This window comes from Abramis brama (assembly GCF_963993115.1).
Source record: "Abramis brama genome assembly, chromosome: 3".
NCBI classification, from domain to species: domain Eukaryota; kingdom Metazoa; phylum Chordata; class Actinopteri; order Cypriniformes; family Leuciscidae; genus Abramis; species Abramis brama.
This window is the reverse complement of record NC_139965.1, coordinates 22,764,313-22,783,833: the sequence shown is the minus strand read 5'-3', so window position 1 is coordinate 22,783,833 and position 19,521 is coordinate 22,764,313. Positions and strand designations below refer to the sequence as shown.

The 19,521-nt window shown below is 37.7% G+C and overlaps 1 protein-coding gene across 1 annotated transcript; it reads right to left on the bottom strand.

Annotated features, from left to right (window-relative positions):
• Positions 1–2,081: 2,081 nt before the first annotated feature.
• cd82a (CD82 molecule a) lies at positions 2,082–18,860 on the bottom strand. Its single transcript, XM_084109805.1, has 10 exons — positions 18,726–18,860; positions 18,172–18,362; positions 13,367–13,438; positions 11,417–11,489; positions 6,083–6,207; positions 5,701–5,775; positions 4,551–4,649; positions 4,078–4,251; positions 3,526–3,609; positions 2,082–3,333 (listed from the first exon to the last, which is right to left on the bottom strand). Exons 3-10 carry the CDS (start codon positions 13,427–13,429, stop codon positions 3,256–3,258), a joined length of 771 nt encoding a protein of 256 aa, XP_083965931.1. The 5' UTR covers positions 13,430–13,438; positions 18,172–18,362; positions 18,726–18,860; the 3' UTR covers positions 2,082–3,255.
• Between the last annotated feature and the right edge of the window lie 661 nt (positions 18,861–19,521).

The window sequence follows — 19,521 nt, the reverse complement described above, 5'->3', positions numbered from 1 at the left end:
AAACCTCTACAAATGATTCAGAATGCTTCAGCTCGTCTTGTCTTCAACAAGCCCAAGAGGGCCCACGTCACTGCTCGCATCAAGTTCAAGGCATTGATGCTTGCTTACAGATCTATCACAGGCTCAGCTCCCTCCTACTTTCACTCACTCCTACGAGTCTACATCCCTACCAGAAGCCTACGATCGGTCAAAGAGCGACGTCTCGTGGTTCCATCACAGAAAGCCACAAAATTACTTTCCAGAACATTCTCATTCACAGTTCCATGCTGGTGGAATGATCTCCCCACCCTCATCCGGAATGCAGAATCCCTGACAACATTCAAAAGACAACTGAAAACCCATCTCTTCCGTGAGCACTTAACCTCATAAAAAATAAAAATAAAACTTCCCTTTCCCTTTAAAACCTCGCTTATCGGGCTTATGCTACTCTGAATAATGCCTGAACTTCGTATTTTGAGCACTTCTTGCGTTGTTTTTGCCTCTTCATGATGACTCGCTTAATTTAGTCCTAATTTGTAAGTCGCTTTGGATAAAAGCGTCTGCTAAATGACTAAATGTAAATGTACTATTTGCTTAAGCTTTTTGAACGTAGAAGTGTGATAAGGCGTGATAGGCTATCAATTTTATGTGGATAAAAGCATATTTTGTACATGACTACACATGTCCTTATAAGGCCAAGAAAATATGTCGTTTTAACGACATAAGATCTCGTTACTACAACATAATTGAGGGGGGGAAATATGTGGCAGCAATGCGGCACCGTATAATATAATGAACACGAATTTATTTATTTATTTATTTTTAAAGCAAAAATAATGCGGGCTGAGTCATAATGTAGTAGTAATTCAGAGCTGATTTGACTTTTTGAACTTCCCTTTGGTTCTCATTTTATTAGTGGACTTCCTCCTCCCCTTCATTAGCCATCTCTGTGAAGTGAAATTAGATTAAATTCAATGAGGGTGAGCAGAGTATGACTCGGTCACAAGAGAGTGAGTGTGTGTGAATGACAGCTCTGTCTCGTGTATGTCTCTGGGGCTTCCTGTCAGCTGCTCTTTCTCGTAGAGACCATGTTTGACTGCAAATATTGCTTATAAAATGCAGTTTAAAAACTACTTAATAAAAACATAAGCATTCTACAGCTGTATACAGCTACATGATGAAATAATTCTGCTGTCTATGAAAGCTTTTACAGCAAAGAGCAGCAGCTGTTGTTGTTTGGCAGACTAGCAGTACATGATCAGAGCGTTATTCCAGACTGCTTTCTGACAAAAGACAGCTCAGCTCCAGTGTCATCCCTACAGCATTATAATTACAAGTGTAGCTCTGGAGACCTGGAACAGAACATTATCAGAAGGCTGGGAGAGGAAACCGACATCCTCTTTGAGCTGCATTATTACCATAGATCAATGGATACCCTAAATGCTCAGGTAAAAAAAAAGAAAAGAACACACTGTAGCCTACTGAAGGTTTTCAGCATGAAAATCCATAGTATGATGCATTTATCTGTATTATTATTGTTGTTGTTATTATTATTATTACTACATTCAGAGCACTTGACATGTTTCTATAAAAGAGAAATTGATCATGAGTATGTGTGACGCCTGGGCAAGACTGGAAAGTAATGGACATGGTCTTCTGAAAACAGGATGGCAGGGCAGGCCGGATATGAAGGGGGCAACAGATGGCAATGAACCCTCTATTGTTGAGAGAAAGAAGGGTGGGTTATGCCATTTAATACCTCACATAAACACTGAGGAGAAACACAGACCACCATGACCATTTGAGGAAGACCACCATCTGCTGCAGAAGTGAACAAAAAGCACAAGCAATGATATTTTACAAGTAGATTTTTGTAATGCAGTTTTCTTAAAGTTTTGTTTGTGGTGATTTAGTAATACAGGGTATGTTTTTATTTACTTGCCTATTATGCAAATGTGAGATGTTGACCACCACTTCCCAGTTCACTTTATTAAGTTGAACCATAGAGTAGATGTGAACCATAGCACAACAGATGTGCTACCGCCACCTAGCGAAGATCTTGCAAAAGTACATGGTGAATAAACACACTGAGCACAAATAGGTGTGGTGAGTCATTTATTGTAACACATTCAGCTTAAGAAAGGTACATGTAGTTACAATACTTTTATCATTTTATAATTACTTGATTGGGGACCATATTCCCTGTATTAAAAAAAATGATTTTTTTTTTTAAAACAGTAACATAAGTTTTTACCTTTTATTAAGAACTTTAAGTTTTACGTATTTAACAGAACTATTAAAGATGACAAAGAAAACACTGTTAGCATTTTTCCATTTATACTTGTCATAACAAGTATACAATTAAAGTCATAGCGGTGTCAGAGTAAACCAGTTAAATTAGGATCAATGCAATCAAAAATAAAATTAAAACAAGTCTGCAGTCAACTTTGGGGGCTAATCTTCATTTTGGTTCACATCATCAAGGAATAGCTTTATATTGTACTTCCTTACAAATATGCTCATACAGATATGCTCAGATTAAGCATGTAGAAAAAGATAAAAATTTATCATCTGTACAAAAAAAGGGAACATTTTGACTCCCAAGACTTGTCAAAATCAACATGCAAATGAAAGCTAAAATTATATACACACTAAAAAATATAAACAAAGGCAACAACACTGATGTACAAACATAAATGACAGACTATAACACAGCCAACTTTGTTATTTGGGACATGCCACTGGGGCAGGGTGGAGATTGTGTCAGTCTATGTATACACAAAACAAACACATGCTAAAGAAAAGTCCCTTGTTTGAACAAAAGCAGGCCTTTGTGGTTTTTCCGTTGTCTATAAAGCATAAACCGAAGTTTAATAGGCTATTAACTCATAGTTTGGGTCACTATAATGAAGAAATATCAAAGCAAATACGTTGTAGGCCAGCCTGGGTGTTAAAAAGTGTTGTTGTATATAAATAGACATTTGAGGGGCACCAGGACTCATACGCTTTTCATTAATTTACGTGGGCAGCTTTCATGTTCTGCACTTCAGACTGTCATTACAATGGGCTATTAAAACTGGACTAAAAAGGCTTGATTATATATATATATCAGGCGATAGTGTTACTGACAAAGAGTGAAATCTCATGACTAAACACAACCCTAAATTTTATCTTTTGGAAACACTGTATATACTGTAGAAAAAGAGGGAGATCTGTTGTTCCAAGCAAATAAGGAAGGACTGAATACATTTGTGTGCAAGTGTCTGTGTTTCCTCCTCAGTACTTTGGCACTTTGGTGTAGTCTTCTTGGTGTACAGTCTTGCAAAGGCCCATAGAAAGTATCATACCAAGGAGCTGTTGGGGGGGGGGAGAAAAGTCACTACACTGAGATCAAAATGAAAATGTGTAATCTACAGAAAATTGTCATGTTACATTTCATTGCCCAATGTAGCTTAAAAAATGCATTGATAATAAACACCCTACGGTTTCTTAGTAATACACAGGCGTATTGTTCATGACGCCTAGGCTGGAGGACATACAACATACCTCAATGACAGCCACACCAAGGCAGATTCCCAAAATAATGCCATAATTTGTGAAGAGCCAGCTCCCCACCTTATCCATGCAGCCCTGATGAAGACAGAAAAACACTCTGTCATAACATTATTCACCTGAACTAACCTGTTATTGAAATCATCCACCTCAAAATTCATAACATTATTAAAGAAACCGGTATCTTAATAACTTTGCCCTCGGTGTTCAGCAAAAGTAGATCTTATTTATCTACCATTTCAAACAACCTTAAAGGGATAGTTCACCCAAGAATAAAAATTCTGTCATTTACTTGCCCTCATGTAGTTCCAAACCTGTATGATTTCCATTCTTCTGTTTAACAGATATTTTGAAGAATGTCAATGGGCCCGAAACTGGTTAACACAAAGTTCCACAGAAGAAAGAAAGTCATACAGCTTTGTAACCACATTTTTATGTTGGGTTGGACTATCGTTTTAACAACACAGAATTACACGAAAATATAGGGAAACATGGAGAGATTCACTTAACACGCTAAAATGACTAAGTGACTAAGATTTCCCATACCGTCTCATAGGTGGGCAATTTATTAGATGCGTCCGAACAGAAGCCGCTGTCTGTGACATTAAATGGTTGGAGGGAAGCATTGTGGCAGGAGCATGAGTACAAATTCTCTGAACTGTTCTGTATCATATGGTTCACATTCCAGTCCTCCCTTCCAAGCCAGCCACAACACTGCATCTGAGACACACAAACAAGAAACAACAGGGCATGAAGCATTTTATAATGTTGGCTAAACGATAAACCAGGATTATTCAACCCATTAAAATCTCTCCATCATACAAGAAAATGAACAGGGAACAGTCATAATGTTGTGAAAGGTTAAACTCGGTCAACCCAACAAGCATTTCTACATTCCTAAGCTTGAACCTCCCACAAAAACCGAGTGTTTTTCATGGCAATACATTCGAATGACATTTAATACACGTCTCAAACTTGAATTAAAGACAACACATGAGTTTCGCCCATTCTCAACTCACTGTTCTCTGTAGGTAGTCCCAGGCCTGCTCTGCGGTTTTGTTCTGTCCGGTGTAGTTTTCTATGACTTGGGACACAATTTCGATTGTCTCCTTCCTCAACTGCAATGAAAGTTAAAAGGGTCAGTGGTTTATTTTTCTAGCCCCAGGTATTTGACATGAGATTCACACTGCTGACTGAGGAAAAAGTTACTAAGCTACTAAAATGGAACAGCGTTTCCTTTTCCATTAGAAAAGCACGTGTTGCATTTGTAGTGGAGGCAAATTTTCTGTATTAGCCTCCAAGCCGTTTTGCATTTATGTCCAAAATGAAAGATGAGCAAAAAAAGGACCAAGTCTATCATCTACCTGTTCCAAATACTTCATGATTTACTGCATATCCTGCTCAGATGCTTCCTATAGTGTCCTCAGACACACTTGCTGCTGGCTGACCTAGGTGGAGGTGTGAGTGAAGTGTGTGTGAGTGAAGTGTTTGTTTGTGGTCAACCCTTTGCTCATCTTTCTCCTGTGTGATTTTTTTTCCCCTCATGGGTCATCATAGTGAAGGTCTGTTCAACAACAGCGATCCTCAAATGCCCTGCAAAGACTCCAAGTGTATTTTTTGGTATGTGCGATAGGGGGCGATATCATTTCATTTTCAGCCACTGATTCTCTTGACCTCTTTTCCAGCTGTTCCAGAAATCTAAACAAAACCTTCACAATGAAATTCTAGCTGGAAAATGGAACACATGGAGTTTTGGCTTCAACTTTTCCGAAGTGTTTAACTGCACAGAACATGCAAGCCATAAGTGTCTTGCACTCCAATTTTGATGACAGGCTTGATGACAATTCTGACATCATTTACTCACCCTTATCTAGTTCACAACATGTTTGACTTTTTTTTCCTTCTATGGAACACGAAAGAGGAAAGTTTGTAACAAAACTATTTTAGTTCCCATAGACTTTAACTATATTTTCAGACCATACAATAGAAAAAAAGGGATTCACAATTGTTTGGTTACACACATTCTTCAAAATATCTTCTTTTGCATTCCAAAGAAGAAATATGGTCTTACAGGTTTGGAATGGCATGAGGGTGAGTAAATGATGACTGATGAATTTTCTCATGAGCAATCCCTCTACGGCAGCCACATTAGGGCGTTCACTAACTCACCGAATCACGCTGGAAGTAGATGAGAACGGCAGCAGCCACTTGACCAAGGAGGATGAGCAACAGACAGGTGAAGTACTGTAGAGAAAGAAAAAGACAGTGCATTCAGATATCACAGATCCATGTGCACCCCCACCACATATGTCGGTCTCACATATGTACTGCACAGTCTGCATATATGTGCAACAGAAACGCAACAGCTGGTTCTGTCCAGTATACTCGGATCGTGTGACATGAAACTGCTTAGCAAGGCAAATTTCCACATGATAGCAAAAGTTCCACTTTGACATAAAAAACATGACTTACACACACACAAAATAAAACTCAATTAGGATAGATAAAAATAGTGCTGAACATTTAGGGCTGGTTCATTTTTGTGTCTTACCAATCCGAGCAAACAGCGGATCTCGTATATGGCCCCCAGACAGCCCAGAAATCCCAGAATCATGGAGAATGAGCCCACGCCAATCAGAATATAGGAGACCACCTTTAGGACCATGGATGAATCCTCTGTTAGTGAGAAACACAAACACAATCCTGGTTACAAACGAATCATTTCATAATTGTGTTGATTAGAAGTAACTCAGTAAACAGCCCTTATTTTCTACACTTTGGTAACACTTTCTAAACATTAACATTGGTAATGCATAAGTTAACATGAAATAGCAATGAAAAATACGGTTACAGCACTTATTAATCTTGGTTAATGTAAATTTCTACATATTAAGCAGTCTGGGGTCGGTAAAAGTTTTTTTTTTTTTTTTGCTTTTTTAAAGGGACTATGTGTATTTTATTATCTAATAATATTTTTATTAATAAATATGCCCTCAATGATGTACAAATACCTATGCCAATGATCAAACTAATCCTCGTAAAAGAAGAATTTATTATCTTTATAAACATGGGACGGGTAGGTCCACGGAGGCTTCCATGTAGTTCCGCCATCTTGAAAAACTATAATAGCAGTAAGGGACAAAAAGTACTAGGCCAACGCGTTTCCACAACGCGTTTTCGTTCAGAGCCAGTGTCACGTGACTGAAGCCAGCAGAAGCGGAGGAGCAGAACAGAGAGAGGCGCTTGTCACTCCCGCGGCAAGTTTAAAAGGCTGCACTGCACGGTTATTTATACACCGTTCATTCATACATATGCTGAGTCACAGGATGAGTCCTCGTCGTCGAAAAAGTCCAAAATAGACCGTAAAAGGAAACGTGTCCGGATAGCTAATGCAGGAGAAAGCTTTCAAAAGAGACGCTGAAGTTGCCTGCTTTCTTCTCGACAGGTAAGTCAATGTTACGGTCTTAATTACAAGCTTTTTTTCATTGCTTGGTTGTGTACTTTATTATATAGACAGTAGAACATTTATAGTTAAAAGTTAAACAGGCTCTTTGATGAATAGCAGCTATTGAGTAAAGTAACATTAGAGAAGGCTCTGATGATGATGATGATATCTAATGCACGTACTTCAAAAAAATAACGAGTTTTAATGTTTTTCAGTCAGTAATTCATACTGTAACATTCTTTTTTTCGTTGTTTCAAGTTTCAGTTTGTTTTAAATAACAAACCTGTTCACCTAGCCTGACTACGTCAGACTTCGTACTTCCGCTCAATTTTATTTTGCTTCTGTACTCAGTCTGAGACAGCGTCAGAGCTTTCCGTTTTCCTCCGGCCTGAAAACAGCCGGCCAATCAACAAACAGAGGGCGGGCTGAGAGCCGTGACGTAGACGCTGATTGTACCGTGGATGCGTAGATTTTCTTCACATAATCTGCAAAAGTCGTTCACAGCCATGTTCACTCCGGTATTTCGCTCGATGGTTTTGTTTTCGCATCATACATGTGTTTACAGTGCAAGTTAGATGCGGCTGAGCATGCGCATAACACACGGCATAACCAAACGTTATGTGATTGGCTTACGGGTAACCAATGAAAGCGCATTGAAAGCATTTGAAAAAGTGAGGCGCTGGAGAGCATTGTTCGTTTGAATGCAAAATACAATTTCACCACTAGATGGGAGAAATTCCTACACACAGTCCCTTTAAAGAAACTTTTGCTTTTTAAGCAAAGCATTTAATTGATGTAAACTTTCTTTTCATCAAAGAATCCTGAAAAAAAGTATTACCATTTCCACAAAAATACATTTAATCATGTTTTTAACATTAATAATAATAATAATAATAATAACATTTTCTTGAGCACCAAATCATAATGATTTCTGAAGGATCATGTGACCCTGAAGATGCCATCACAAGTATCAATTCCATTTTAAAATACACTAGAATTTCTTTTCATTTTTTTCAGATTATAACAATAGTTCACAACATTACTGTTTTGTTTGTATTTATGATCAAATAAATCAGGTCTTGGTGAGCATAAGAGACTTTAAAAAAAAAAGTTTTATCTTTTATAGGGTAGTTTACATTTTTAACATTTCAAGTTGTACAAATTAGAAAAAAAATTATGATGAACAATTATAGTTATAAATTAGCATTAATCTAGATAAGTAAATGCTTTAACCTTATTAAACCTTATGCTAAAGTGTCATCAACACTTTTTATATGGTTTGTTGCACATTACAAACTAATTCTGGTGTCAAATACTCCAAGCCAGTAAATACAGTCTCGGGTTGTCCTCATGAATATGCATTGTGTAACGTCGAGATGGGTTTAGCAGGTCTCCCTTGCAATCTTGATGTGACGAACTATAGTACAGTGCAATGCTCACTGTACGCCATTGAACAGTTGAGTCAGACATTCTGTGGCTTTACCTCAAAGAAGCAGCACATTCTCCAACTGGTCCTGCTTCAGTCAGGCTTTCATGTGTATTGTCAGAACGCCATACTGAAAAGCCTCTGTCATATCATCCAGCCTCAAAATACCTCAATGGCTCCCCAGCAAAAACAACATTACCACAGACAGCCTTACAAACAATACCACAGTGTGGAGCAGAGCGCTGTGTGACTGTGGGTGCAGAGGATACAATGGCCTATCATGTGACCTGATGTAATCATCATTACGAAACCCAGCACTTAGATGAGATGACCAGCTCAACCCTGATGATTACAGCATTCGTCAAAGCACAAATAACACAATGAGTTCATCTTTTCACACGGTTGAGAAGGCACGATCTATATCTTACATAATTCAGGCTATTTAATAATTAATGATTAAGAGAGAACTAGATACTGGGAAACCTAGAAGGTGGAAACTGTGAACCAGCAGACTGCAATTAGTCACAAGTAAGCAAACAAATCTAGCATCCTAAGGAACAATGTGAAGTGAGTTATCTTTTAGGGAATCATCTCAGCCCATTCTGTTCGTTGTGGAGAAATTCTTACAAGATTCACAGCAGTTGGTTGTTCTGAAATGTTTGACTTAACTATTGGTAAACAGCTGTTAATGTGATTTTTAAAAAATGGCAGAGTGTTTTAAATTGGAAACAGTGATTTAAGGCTCTTTTGTACCATGTGGTAAATATTATCGAAATTCTCTGTCGCCATAAACAATAGAAGAATAAAGAACAAGACCTTTTTCCTTTAACAAAGCAAATGCCTTTGTAAGTTCGACCACTGTGCTCAGCAGTCACCAAGTTCAAAGCATTTGGCTGAGGAAACCATTTCCGAATGCAACAATTCGGTTTCAATTATTCCATCCAATACCCAAACCCCAAGAATGGGCAATGGCATTACAAATAAAAGCATTAAACGTGTGTGTCTGCAATTCAGCTTCAAATGTGTGGGCCTTTCTAACTTCAGTACTGTAAATCTCAAACAACCCCATGCTGTTGAAGTGCCTAATGGTATCTAACGGAAACAGGAAAATCCTCTAGGGATCAGTGAGCCGGTGAAGGCCACTGGCATCTGGATTAGAAAAACAATGATTTTCAGAAACCTTTTTTTTAAATTTTTTTTTTTTTACGATGGGTAAAAGGGCTCACTGTTTGCATGCATGGCTGGGAGTCCCAACAAACAGCCATGCGACCGCTGTGCACTGCAGGAATGTGTCTGTCAGAAGAATTATGACGTTAATAGGAGGAGTACTAAAGGTTGACAGATTCACTGCTGTTGGTATCGTGCTATGGCGTGAGCCTGGGCTTTCTTACAATCAGTTTTCTGCTCTGAACAATCAATCAAACAAAAAACTTTTTATAGCACAGCCACTCAGACTGGGTTCAAGTCTTGGGTCAGGCACACTACATTTTACAAGACAACCTTTGAAAACTTTTCCCAAGTCAACTACTGTAATCATTTTGTAAATTTAGGGACTGTCAATGTGCTTTGAGCATTGTTCATTTGCACACATTCTTTTGTTATATTCATTTATTTGTCAATTTTACTTGGACTGAAATGGCCTCTAAATTTAGTTGATGAGAAAGAGCCAATTTAAACCAGCATACATTCACTGATCCGTTTCAGCTTACGCCGCATAAGGAAGTCAATCCAAAACATTATTGTCTAAGGATTTAAATTCATATTCTTTCTAGATTTTATCTTTTCAAAACATTGCACTATTAATATCTTGCAGTGTTATTTTTTTCTTCACAATATCTTAATGAGGTGCATTTTTTTGTTGATAAAATCAAAAACCCTTTGTTATTGACCACATTTTTCAGTAATTTTGTTGACACAAAGAGCACCAAATCAGCATATTAGAATGATTTCTGAAGGATTGTGTGACACTGAAGACTGGAGTAATGAAGCTAAAATTTCAGCTTTACCATCACAGGAATAGTTTACATTTTAAAATCTATATTAAAAAAGAAAACAGTTATTTTAAATTGTAATAATATTTCACAGTATTACTGTATTTTTGATTAAATAAATGCAGCCTTGGTAAGCATTTTTGACTTCTTTTTTAAAAACTTTAAAGAATCTTACCAAACTTTTGAACTGATTAAGACCGGAGGCAGATAGAGGCTCATTCTTTTCCCTACTTGGATATACTTGCTCACCAGTGTTAATTTGTTCTTTCCAATGTCTAATGCAACAAGAGGCCTGATCTGAGCATTGACGTGATGCATGCTAATGAGTCAGCCGCTAAAAGAGCCCTGTGTGGCAGCGAGGGAGCACCTGCAGACTGCCTCAGACGTGCTATGTCACACACAGGCCCTGCCTGGCTCGCGCACAGAGCCGTGAACTCAATGGCTGATCCAGAGCCAGCTGTGAACATGTAGCTCCAGCCTGCTTGGCAGTGTCTGTAAGACCAGACCTAGTGACCCAGAGCTCCCTGCAATGGCCTCTGGGATGGAAAATAGATCAGAAAATGTGCAGGGGGAGGAGTGATGAAAAATACAGAGCCCATCGTGAACAATCTGTCCAAAAGCCTGAATCATATGCTTTAAGATGAGACTAATGGTTATCATCAAACAAGAGCAAAACGAGAGACAGATGGCCCTGTAAAAGTGGAGTCACTGGTGCACAAGCCCAGAAGGTTTCATTCAAAGGTACAACGGGATAAAACTTCACTAATGAGAGCATAAAAAGACAAGATCAACGACCAACTCTTATCACCACTTCCGCTGGATTTTACTACAACCAACTAAAAGCAAAGGATCTATCCCATGGGGCATTAAATAGCCTTTTAGATTAATGTGAACTCATTTTCAAACCATCCTAGTGAAAATGGCTGTGAGAGTAGATTTAGGTTATTAGGAGCATAATTTTCCTGCTTCTTTAACTACATGACATTTTATGGTTTGTTGCACACATTTTATGCAGAAACTTACGCAACACTGCAATGAGGCTCTGATTGTCTAGGAGGATCCACAGTCCAAATCCCATAATCGTAGCTCCGAAGATCTGTAGAGAGACAAAAAAGAATGGAGGGGGGGCAGAGGAAAGAAAAAAGGAATGAGAGAATCAATCATATAGTGTAGGACAGGAGGGGAACGAGGGGCCCCACATTTCAGTTTACAAGCTGCAACTTGTTCACTCCAAATCTCTTGGACAGAGCTAAAGCTGGAAACTCTAGTATTAATGTGTTCCCTGAAAGACAGGAAGGTTGTGTGCTTGTGTGTGAGAGTATGTAACAAACACACTAATCCTGGCCCGTAGGAAGCTATGAACTGTTCCCTGATCTCTAACTGCGGGGTTCCAGACTCTTTCTCACATCTGGGACTGATTGGGCTGTGCTTCTGCGTGGCAGTGGCTGGAGGGGAGGGGGAGCGCAGCGGATGTTGCAGGAGTCCAACAGCACCACAGTCTTCGCTAACAAGCGCTCCATCTACTCTCCTCATTTATAACACCAGGGCACATGCTGGTGCGCTATCATTTGTCAAAATGCTTTTTTAACCGAGTTTAACTAAGGTTTATTACTTCTGTGTACCGATTCTTTAGTTACTCTGGTGCAACTTCACAAATAAGGTGCATGGAAACAGGAAAATTGGGAATGGGAAGTGACAAAGGCAAATCCAGCAACACTTGTTGATGAACTATTTTAATATATATATATATATATATAAAATGAAATAATTTCATTCTTTGAAATTTCACTCTTTTTTCTGTATTTCATTTCTGCTCAAGTCTGTGTACTAAATCTAGTCGTATATTTAAAACTTTATGTACTGCAAATACTGATGGCTCTTATAATAAATTGCTTATGATGTTCCTAATTTTTAAGTCACTTTAGATAAAAGGATCTTGCAAATAATAAAAAATAGCAACCACCAATCTGAGACCTTCCTCTCATAATGTTGTCGTCATATTTTTGACTTTCATAAAACATTTTGCTTGGCTCATTTAAACATACTGGTTGCATTCCAAATGCTTGGAAATGATCATTTGACTCTTCCTGTACCCTTTAAGCCCGAGCACCCTCGCCTGCAGAGAATAAACTTGGATCAGAGATTTCTTTTTTCCTACATGGAACAAGCCCAAGGATGACAAAGGAGAACAGGCTGTTTCTCTCTCTGAGACCAAGAAAAAGTAAACTGTCTGGGTAACAAATGGCAAACACTTCATCTGGATGTTAACTAGAGTGCATTCCTGCGACAGAGAGATACAAGGCTGCTATGAAGCACCTGTAACTAATAAACATGTGGCTTTTTCCATGAACTGAAAGACCTTAAACAGTAATGACTTATTTATAATACAGCGAAGTTATCACTGGTTCAGTGAATGTCAGTCAAACTGAGAAAACTGGGACATCAGCTTTTAGCAGTGAGCTAAAAATCATCATTTATAAAAAGAAACAAGCTGGGGGAAAGTTGTCCTCAGAACATTTGGAAAACTTGCCCAGAACAGATCACCCATGCCTAATGTAGTAACACTAATAATAAGGTTCAATTTGATTACTTTTGTTAATCTATTAGGTATTATGAACTAACAATGAACAATCATTTTACAGCATTTACTAATCTTCGGCACGGTTCATTTTTTACATTAGTGTGTTAGAAACTAACAAATGAATGAATAATATAGGTTATACTTATACATTCACATCAACCTTGTCAAAAATGACTGTTCATTGTTAGTTCATGATACATAATGCATTAAACAATGTTAACAAATTGAACCTTATTGAAAAGTGTTCCATCTAATGCTAACATTCTATTAGTGATCTTACTTTTATTAGTTCTATTCAAGGAACAATAACAAAGCACAAAGCAGTTGACATTCAAATGATTCAACTAACTGAACTTTTCCTTGTTCTTTAAATACTAGAAAGTGAGACTTACAAAGAATATTAAGTTGAAGAAAAACAGGAAGTACTTGGTGGCAGCGATGCATCCTTTCCCCATTTTGCTGACCTGTAAAAATCCAAAACAGGGAAACAGAAGTAAATTATTTCACAGATTAAGAAAAATGGCAAATGAGCAGGGGCGTAGTTTGTGGGGGGGTTGAATCTATGCATTACAACCCCCCCAATATTTATACCATGATCACATGAAAAATATGCAGACCCAAACTTCAACCCCCCCAATGTTCAAACCAAATCTACGCCCTTGCAAATGAGCAACAGGGCATAACAGATAAACAGATGGCTTACAATAACTTTTTTTGCAGGATTAGTGATGCGAGCTAAATAAAAAATAGAATCTGTAAGCAAACGTACTCTTTCATCATGCTACATGTTTGCTGGAGTTTAAAAAATTCAATACAGCATCCCCTTGCCTTTAGACACAGCATGCTGTCACCATCAGATCAATATGGAGCACACAGAACTAAAATCCACAGGATATGTCAATACTCTCCTCTGGACTGTGTGATGGCTGTTAGCACTCTTTTTAGATAATGACCCACATTCTGGTTATCATTAATAGGTTAGTATTATACTTCTCGTGCTATTTGTGGGTCTGTGTGCTGCGTGGCACACTTCGCCACGTCCAATGACCTCAGAGAGGGCGAAAGAATTGTGAGTAATGATAAGCAGATATAGAGCACCAACACAAAGCAGATCAGGCCACAGATGGACAAAACAGCATTGCTGGAGCCATTTATAGACAAACACAGGAGCTCATTCAAAGCTTTCTTGCAGTGGAGATGAATGGGTGGACTTTCATTCCACCACTCAGAGATACTACATCTGAAGAACCACTTCAGTTTTATAGTGATATAAATTAAACCACTGAACATAACCTTTGAATGGGAGTGTCAATATATAAACAGCAGAATATTTTATGGTTACAAGTTTGCGGCAGTAAAAAAAAAAAAAAAAAAAATAATAATAATATTTCATATTAATTAAAGAAATTTATAATTTTATCCAGTATTAAAGTAAAGACTTTTATAATGTTATAAATATTTATATTACATGTAAATTTTGTTCTTTTGAACTTTCTATCCATCAAAGATTCTTGAAAAAATGGTAAGCAGCACAACCGTTAACCACATTGATAATAATCGGAAATGTTTCTTGAGCACCAAATCAGCATATTAGAATGATTTCCGAAGGATCATGTGACACTAAAGACTGGAGTAATTCATGCCATCACATGAATAAATTACATATTTAAATATGTTAACATAGCAAACAATTATTTTATATTGTAGTAAAATATTTTAATATAACTTTAAATATAAATATTTAAATATAACTGTTTTACTGTATTTTAAAAAGGCTTCTTTCAAAAATAAAAATCTTACCAACCCCAAAGTGTGTGTTTAAATGTATATAAATACACTCAAAATGTTGCTTTGGATAAAAGTGTCTAAAATAGAAAGAAAAAATGGACCAAAAAAGCTAAAATATCCCAAAAGCGAATATCTGTCCACAGAGTGCCGTTTTCTTTTTAGAAAGTTATCTTACAGAAAGAAAAAAAAACACTTCACAAGCAAACTTACATTAACTTCTACGTAGTTTTTAATCAGCTCATGGGGAACTAACCTTGTGAGGAATAGCCTCGAATAAACAAACATTTGTTTAACTTGCTTGCTTCAATTTAGTTTTGAAGAGAAGAATCACAGTGCTGCTGAGCTGAGGCCAACCAGCTCAATTAAAAAAATGTTCCACCTTGGGAGAGATCGTAAGGTTTTTTTCAGACGTTGATATGTCCCGTGCGACAAAGTCTGTGGAATCAAATTACCTGCACTTCCTCCTCGTTCTACAGAGAGAAACAAGGCTTTATTTTTACCTTAAGTGAATTTCCTAATATCTGTACAGGGTCTTACACGAGACATAAACAAAAGAGATTTTAAACAAATTCAACCTTGATAAGAACACTGTTATGCTTCTGATCAAGGTCAGCATTGAGCTGATATACCACATATGAAGGTCACAGAGCTATTATGACTACTTAAAAGAGTGCCAACACACATGTAGCTTATCCAATCTCAGTCAGACAGACAAAAAGTGTGTCACAACGCACTAACATTTGAATCAGGCCAGCACATCACCACAGGGAAAGATCTGATCAAATATATTAACCGAAACAGTTTATCAGCAGAAGTTTATCTTATCTCTGTCATTGCAAAATAACATTAGGGCCTGGTTTCACAGACAGGGCTTAGATTAAGCCAGGATTAGGCCTTAGTTCAATTAGGAAATGTAAGTAGCTTTTATAAACGTGCCTTAGAAAAAAAAACATTACTGGTGTACATCTTGAGGCAAAACAATGACACTGACATATTTTAAGATATGCCAGTGCAAGTTGCTTTCAGTTAAAACGTTTCAAACATGTATTTTAGTCTGGGACTAGTTTTAAACCTCATCTTAGGGGTTTTTAAAGCTGAAAACCAATTAAATGCTTGCAAAATGAGTACAGCCACTGCGAGCAAGTATCCTTTGAGGTTCATCAGCATTCAGCTCATCTACACAGTGTACACTGGTGAGGCTCTAGTCTAGTTCACACTCCACTCTCCAGCCACCCTCCCCCACACTCACAGCGATAGGACCAGCTTTGATTTCCCACCACCACAACGGCAGCTTTCAGCCACGCTTTTCAAATCGAACAAAAGGAGAAACTCCACACACTCAGGAGCCCAGTAGCCTTAAAGTTACCACCAAACTGATGACATCCTCAACTTTAACATCCAAAGAAAACTTACAAGTGCACAACTGTTGTGGAAATTAACAAATGCTGATTGAGCAAGTGTGCTTTATATAAAGTGTCTGAGCTTACTTGCAAGTGACTAAGCAACTAAATGAAGCCTAAAGCTGATAATTTAACCCCTTTCTATGCTTTGTCATTTTCATGAAAATTTTATTTGAACGTGCACATGCCAAACAGGTTGCTACTGCAACCATGATGCGGGCTGGCATAAAGGGGTGCAGAGAAACCCCTCTTGAGGGACTAAACAGTCTCACACTCCACACAGCATGCAGAAAAAAGAAAAGCGAAACCCCAAATAAGGGGAAGCCCACAGGGGCCAATGGCCTTGTCTCTCCACCATTACTTCAGCCAGAAACAAGGCGTACATTCATTAGGACGGTTAATCTCTCTCCACCTGAACACAAAGACCAACTTGATGCCACCAGTCATGTTAAAGTGGGCTGTGCGATTAGCTACTAAAATGTCCCAGAGAAGTTATTAACATTTTATGATGAATGATGACTATGGTTTAAAAAAGCAACAACTTTTAAACAACAGGGAGGGACAGATGTTTCTGTCTGAAACATCACCTATCAGTGGAATGCAGGCAAACTTGAAGAGTTTACTCGTGTTATTGTTTAGAGTTTACTCGCGCAAAGCTCAGATTCGTTTTGTTTTATTGTATCAACTTAACTGTCTCAGATGCTTGTCCTACAATTCTAAGAAATGAAGGTAGACTTAAATGAGACAATTGTTGACATACAGTAAGACCAAAGGAGCAATAAAAAAATAAAGTGGATATCAAAGACCAAATCATTTGGTTTTAGGACAATTTGATGCAAAGTGTTTTCGTTTAGGCCTGATTTTAATAGAATGTGTTGAAATGCTGAGATATCTTAGAGGAGACACGTGAGATTACTGAGGTATTTTTCTCAAGATTATTAACAATAAGTCTTCAATTGAGCTCCATATTTTCTTATTGTTGTCTAGGAGAGATAGTAAAGATCTCAATTATTATTTTCCCCCCCTATTGGTGCATTTGCAATCAGCTAATTCTAAACAATAAAAAAAGTAAAATAAATATAATGGATGCACACACTTGGTTTTACGCAAAAACAACTGACTATAAATTGAACTTGAGTTAATAAAGTATTAGTGTAACATATTCCTGTTATTAGGCTATTAATGCATTATTTTGTAAGTTAGTATAGTTCAACTTAATCCACACAACCTAATTTGTAGGCAGACAGACTCAAACTTTAGCTACTTAGTTCACCTCAATCAAATTCCTATTCGCCTCCAAACAGAAAAAGTCTATTTCAACTGACGTGCCAAATCACTTACAGTTGTAAACCGACCTGACCTACATACGACAGATCTCATATTACAGTTCATAACCAGTGCATTAAACATCCTCACAAAGAGAGCTCCCTAAAAAGACTAAATTGAAGGGGGGGAAAAAATGGAAAAAAAAGGACAATGAGCAGGCGGGGGAAACGGGCTTTTTAATAACCCTGAACAAAAATAACTCAAGCAAATTATTGTGAGGAGTGTGAAGAATAGGTACATGCTTGCTACTTTATCTCGGCTGATAATAGCTCTTCCCAGAAGGACTGAAGGATCAAATTGTTATAAACTGAAAGCGAAATTATGACAATGAGTGCGAGAAACAACGCAGAAGTAGGCTAAACTGTGAACAGAATTTAATTAGCCTTTAAATCCAAAGTAGAAAACTTAAATAGAGTGAACAGGCGAGTGTTGTTAACTCCATTACTGTAGTAATAGCTACTGACAGAAAATATGTTATACTGCATGACACACCAACACATGAAAACTCGCTCTGCTATTAAAACACTTGAAAATAAATCTAATTTACCAACTCATGACCACTTTCTATTTAAACGTTTCATTTCAGTCGTAAGTTCAATTTCAGTTTGAGATGTAAAGAACTATTCAGTATGAGGTACAAAACATTTATTACTTTCAATGTCAAGCTCTGAAAGCATACTCACGTAGAGTGTCGGGATGAGAAAATGAGAAAAGTACAATAGATGTCAGCTGCGCGTCTCCTCCAGCGTTAATGAGTCTAGTGCGAGTGAGCAGGCTGGAGTTAGAGAAGCTGCTCACAGTCTCCCTCGTGTGGATATGCCTTACAACGGTGCTCCTCAACCAGCGTTGTCCACTTGGGGGCCTCAGTGAACTGCTAAGAAATACAAAAAATATCTTTAAAAAATCGTTACATTTAACAAACGAAATTGACAATAAAAAAAAAAAAGAAACTGACCCATAAACATTTGTCAACTGATCCTATGCGAATAGGCTACATATTTTAAGACCCCATTTAAAGTAAGTATATAGGCTTGTACATTAGCCTATATGACAGCATTTCTAAACGTTTTATTATACAAAACTAAACAAAAACAAAAAATCGCTAGCGAAATCGCTTTCTCCTCCGGAGGTCAGGCTACTAAAGCTTCTCATCCCGTTAGAATCAGCCTATATGAGATTGTGTTTGTTCAGCAGAAGTTTTAAGAGATAAAAAATACAAAAAGTAGCTGTTACCTACCTAGTTATAAACCTGCTTCTCACTTGAAGTCGTCAATGAGAAAGCTGCTGAAATGGAGGACACAAACTTGTTGCACGTGGAAACATAAATGACAACATGTGGGGGAAATCCCAACAAGGGAAAATCCAGACCACCTGATCTATAAGCAAGCAGTACATTCAGGACACATCATAAATCTTGCCTCATTCAAAGCGGTGATTAACAATGAATACTGAAAGTAAAAGATGCATTCACTTTGAGTAGCCTAATGCCGCCTGCTAAAATGTCAGTAGGCCTACAAACCTTTTGGATACAAAATATATGACCACATGGAGGCAAAAGAAAAGTGAAACCCCTTGACAAGGGGAAACCCGCAGTGATGATCTACAGGTGCTGGTCATAAAATTAGAATATCATCAAAAAGTTGATTTATTTCAAGAATTCAACTTAACAGGTGAAACTAATATATTATATAGACTCATTACATGCAAAGTGAGATATTTCAAGCCTTTATTTGTTATAATTTTGATGATTATGGTTTACAGCTTATGAAACCCACGAAATCAAAATCCCAGAAAATTAGAATATTACATTAAATCACACAGTAATTACACAGTGATACCATGGTCATTGAACCAGGTTTTGGTTCTTTTGGCAGTGTGGGCAGGTGCAAATCCTGCTGGAGAATGAAGTCAGCATCTCCATAAAGCTTGTCTGCTGAAGGAAGCATGAAGTGCTCTGAGAATGTCCTGGTAGACGGCTGCGTTGAGTGGACAGCACAGTGGACCAACACCAGCCGATGACATGGCTCCCCAAA

Coding starts and splice junctions, on each gene's coding strand:
- cd82a (XM_084109805.1), bottom strand. CDS start 13,429: ATGGGGAAAGGATGCATCGCTGCCACCAAGTACTTCCTGTTTTTCTTC. Junction 5,776..6,082: donor TCCGCTGTTTGCTCGGATTG/GTAAGACACAAA, acceptor CTTTCTCTACAG/TACTTCACCTGTCTGTTGCT. Junction 4,252..4,550: donor GGGACTACCTACAGAGAACA/GTGAGTTGAGAA, acceptor TGTGTGTCTCAG/ATGCAGTGTTGTGGCTGGCT.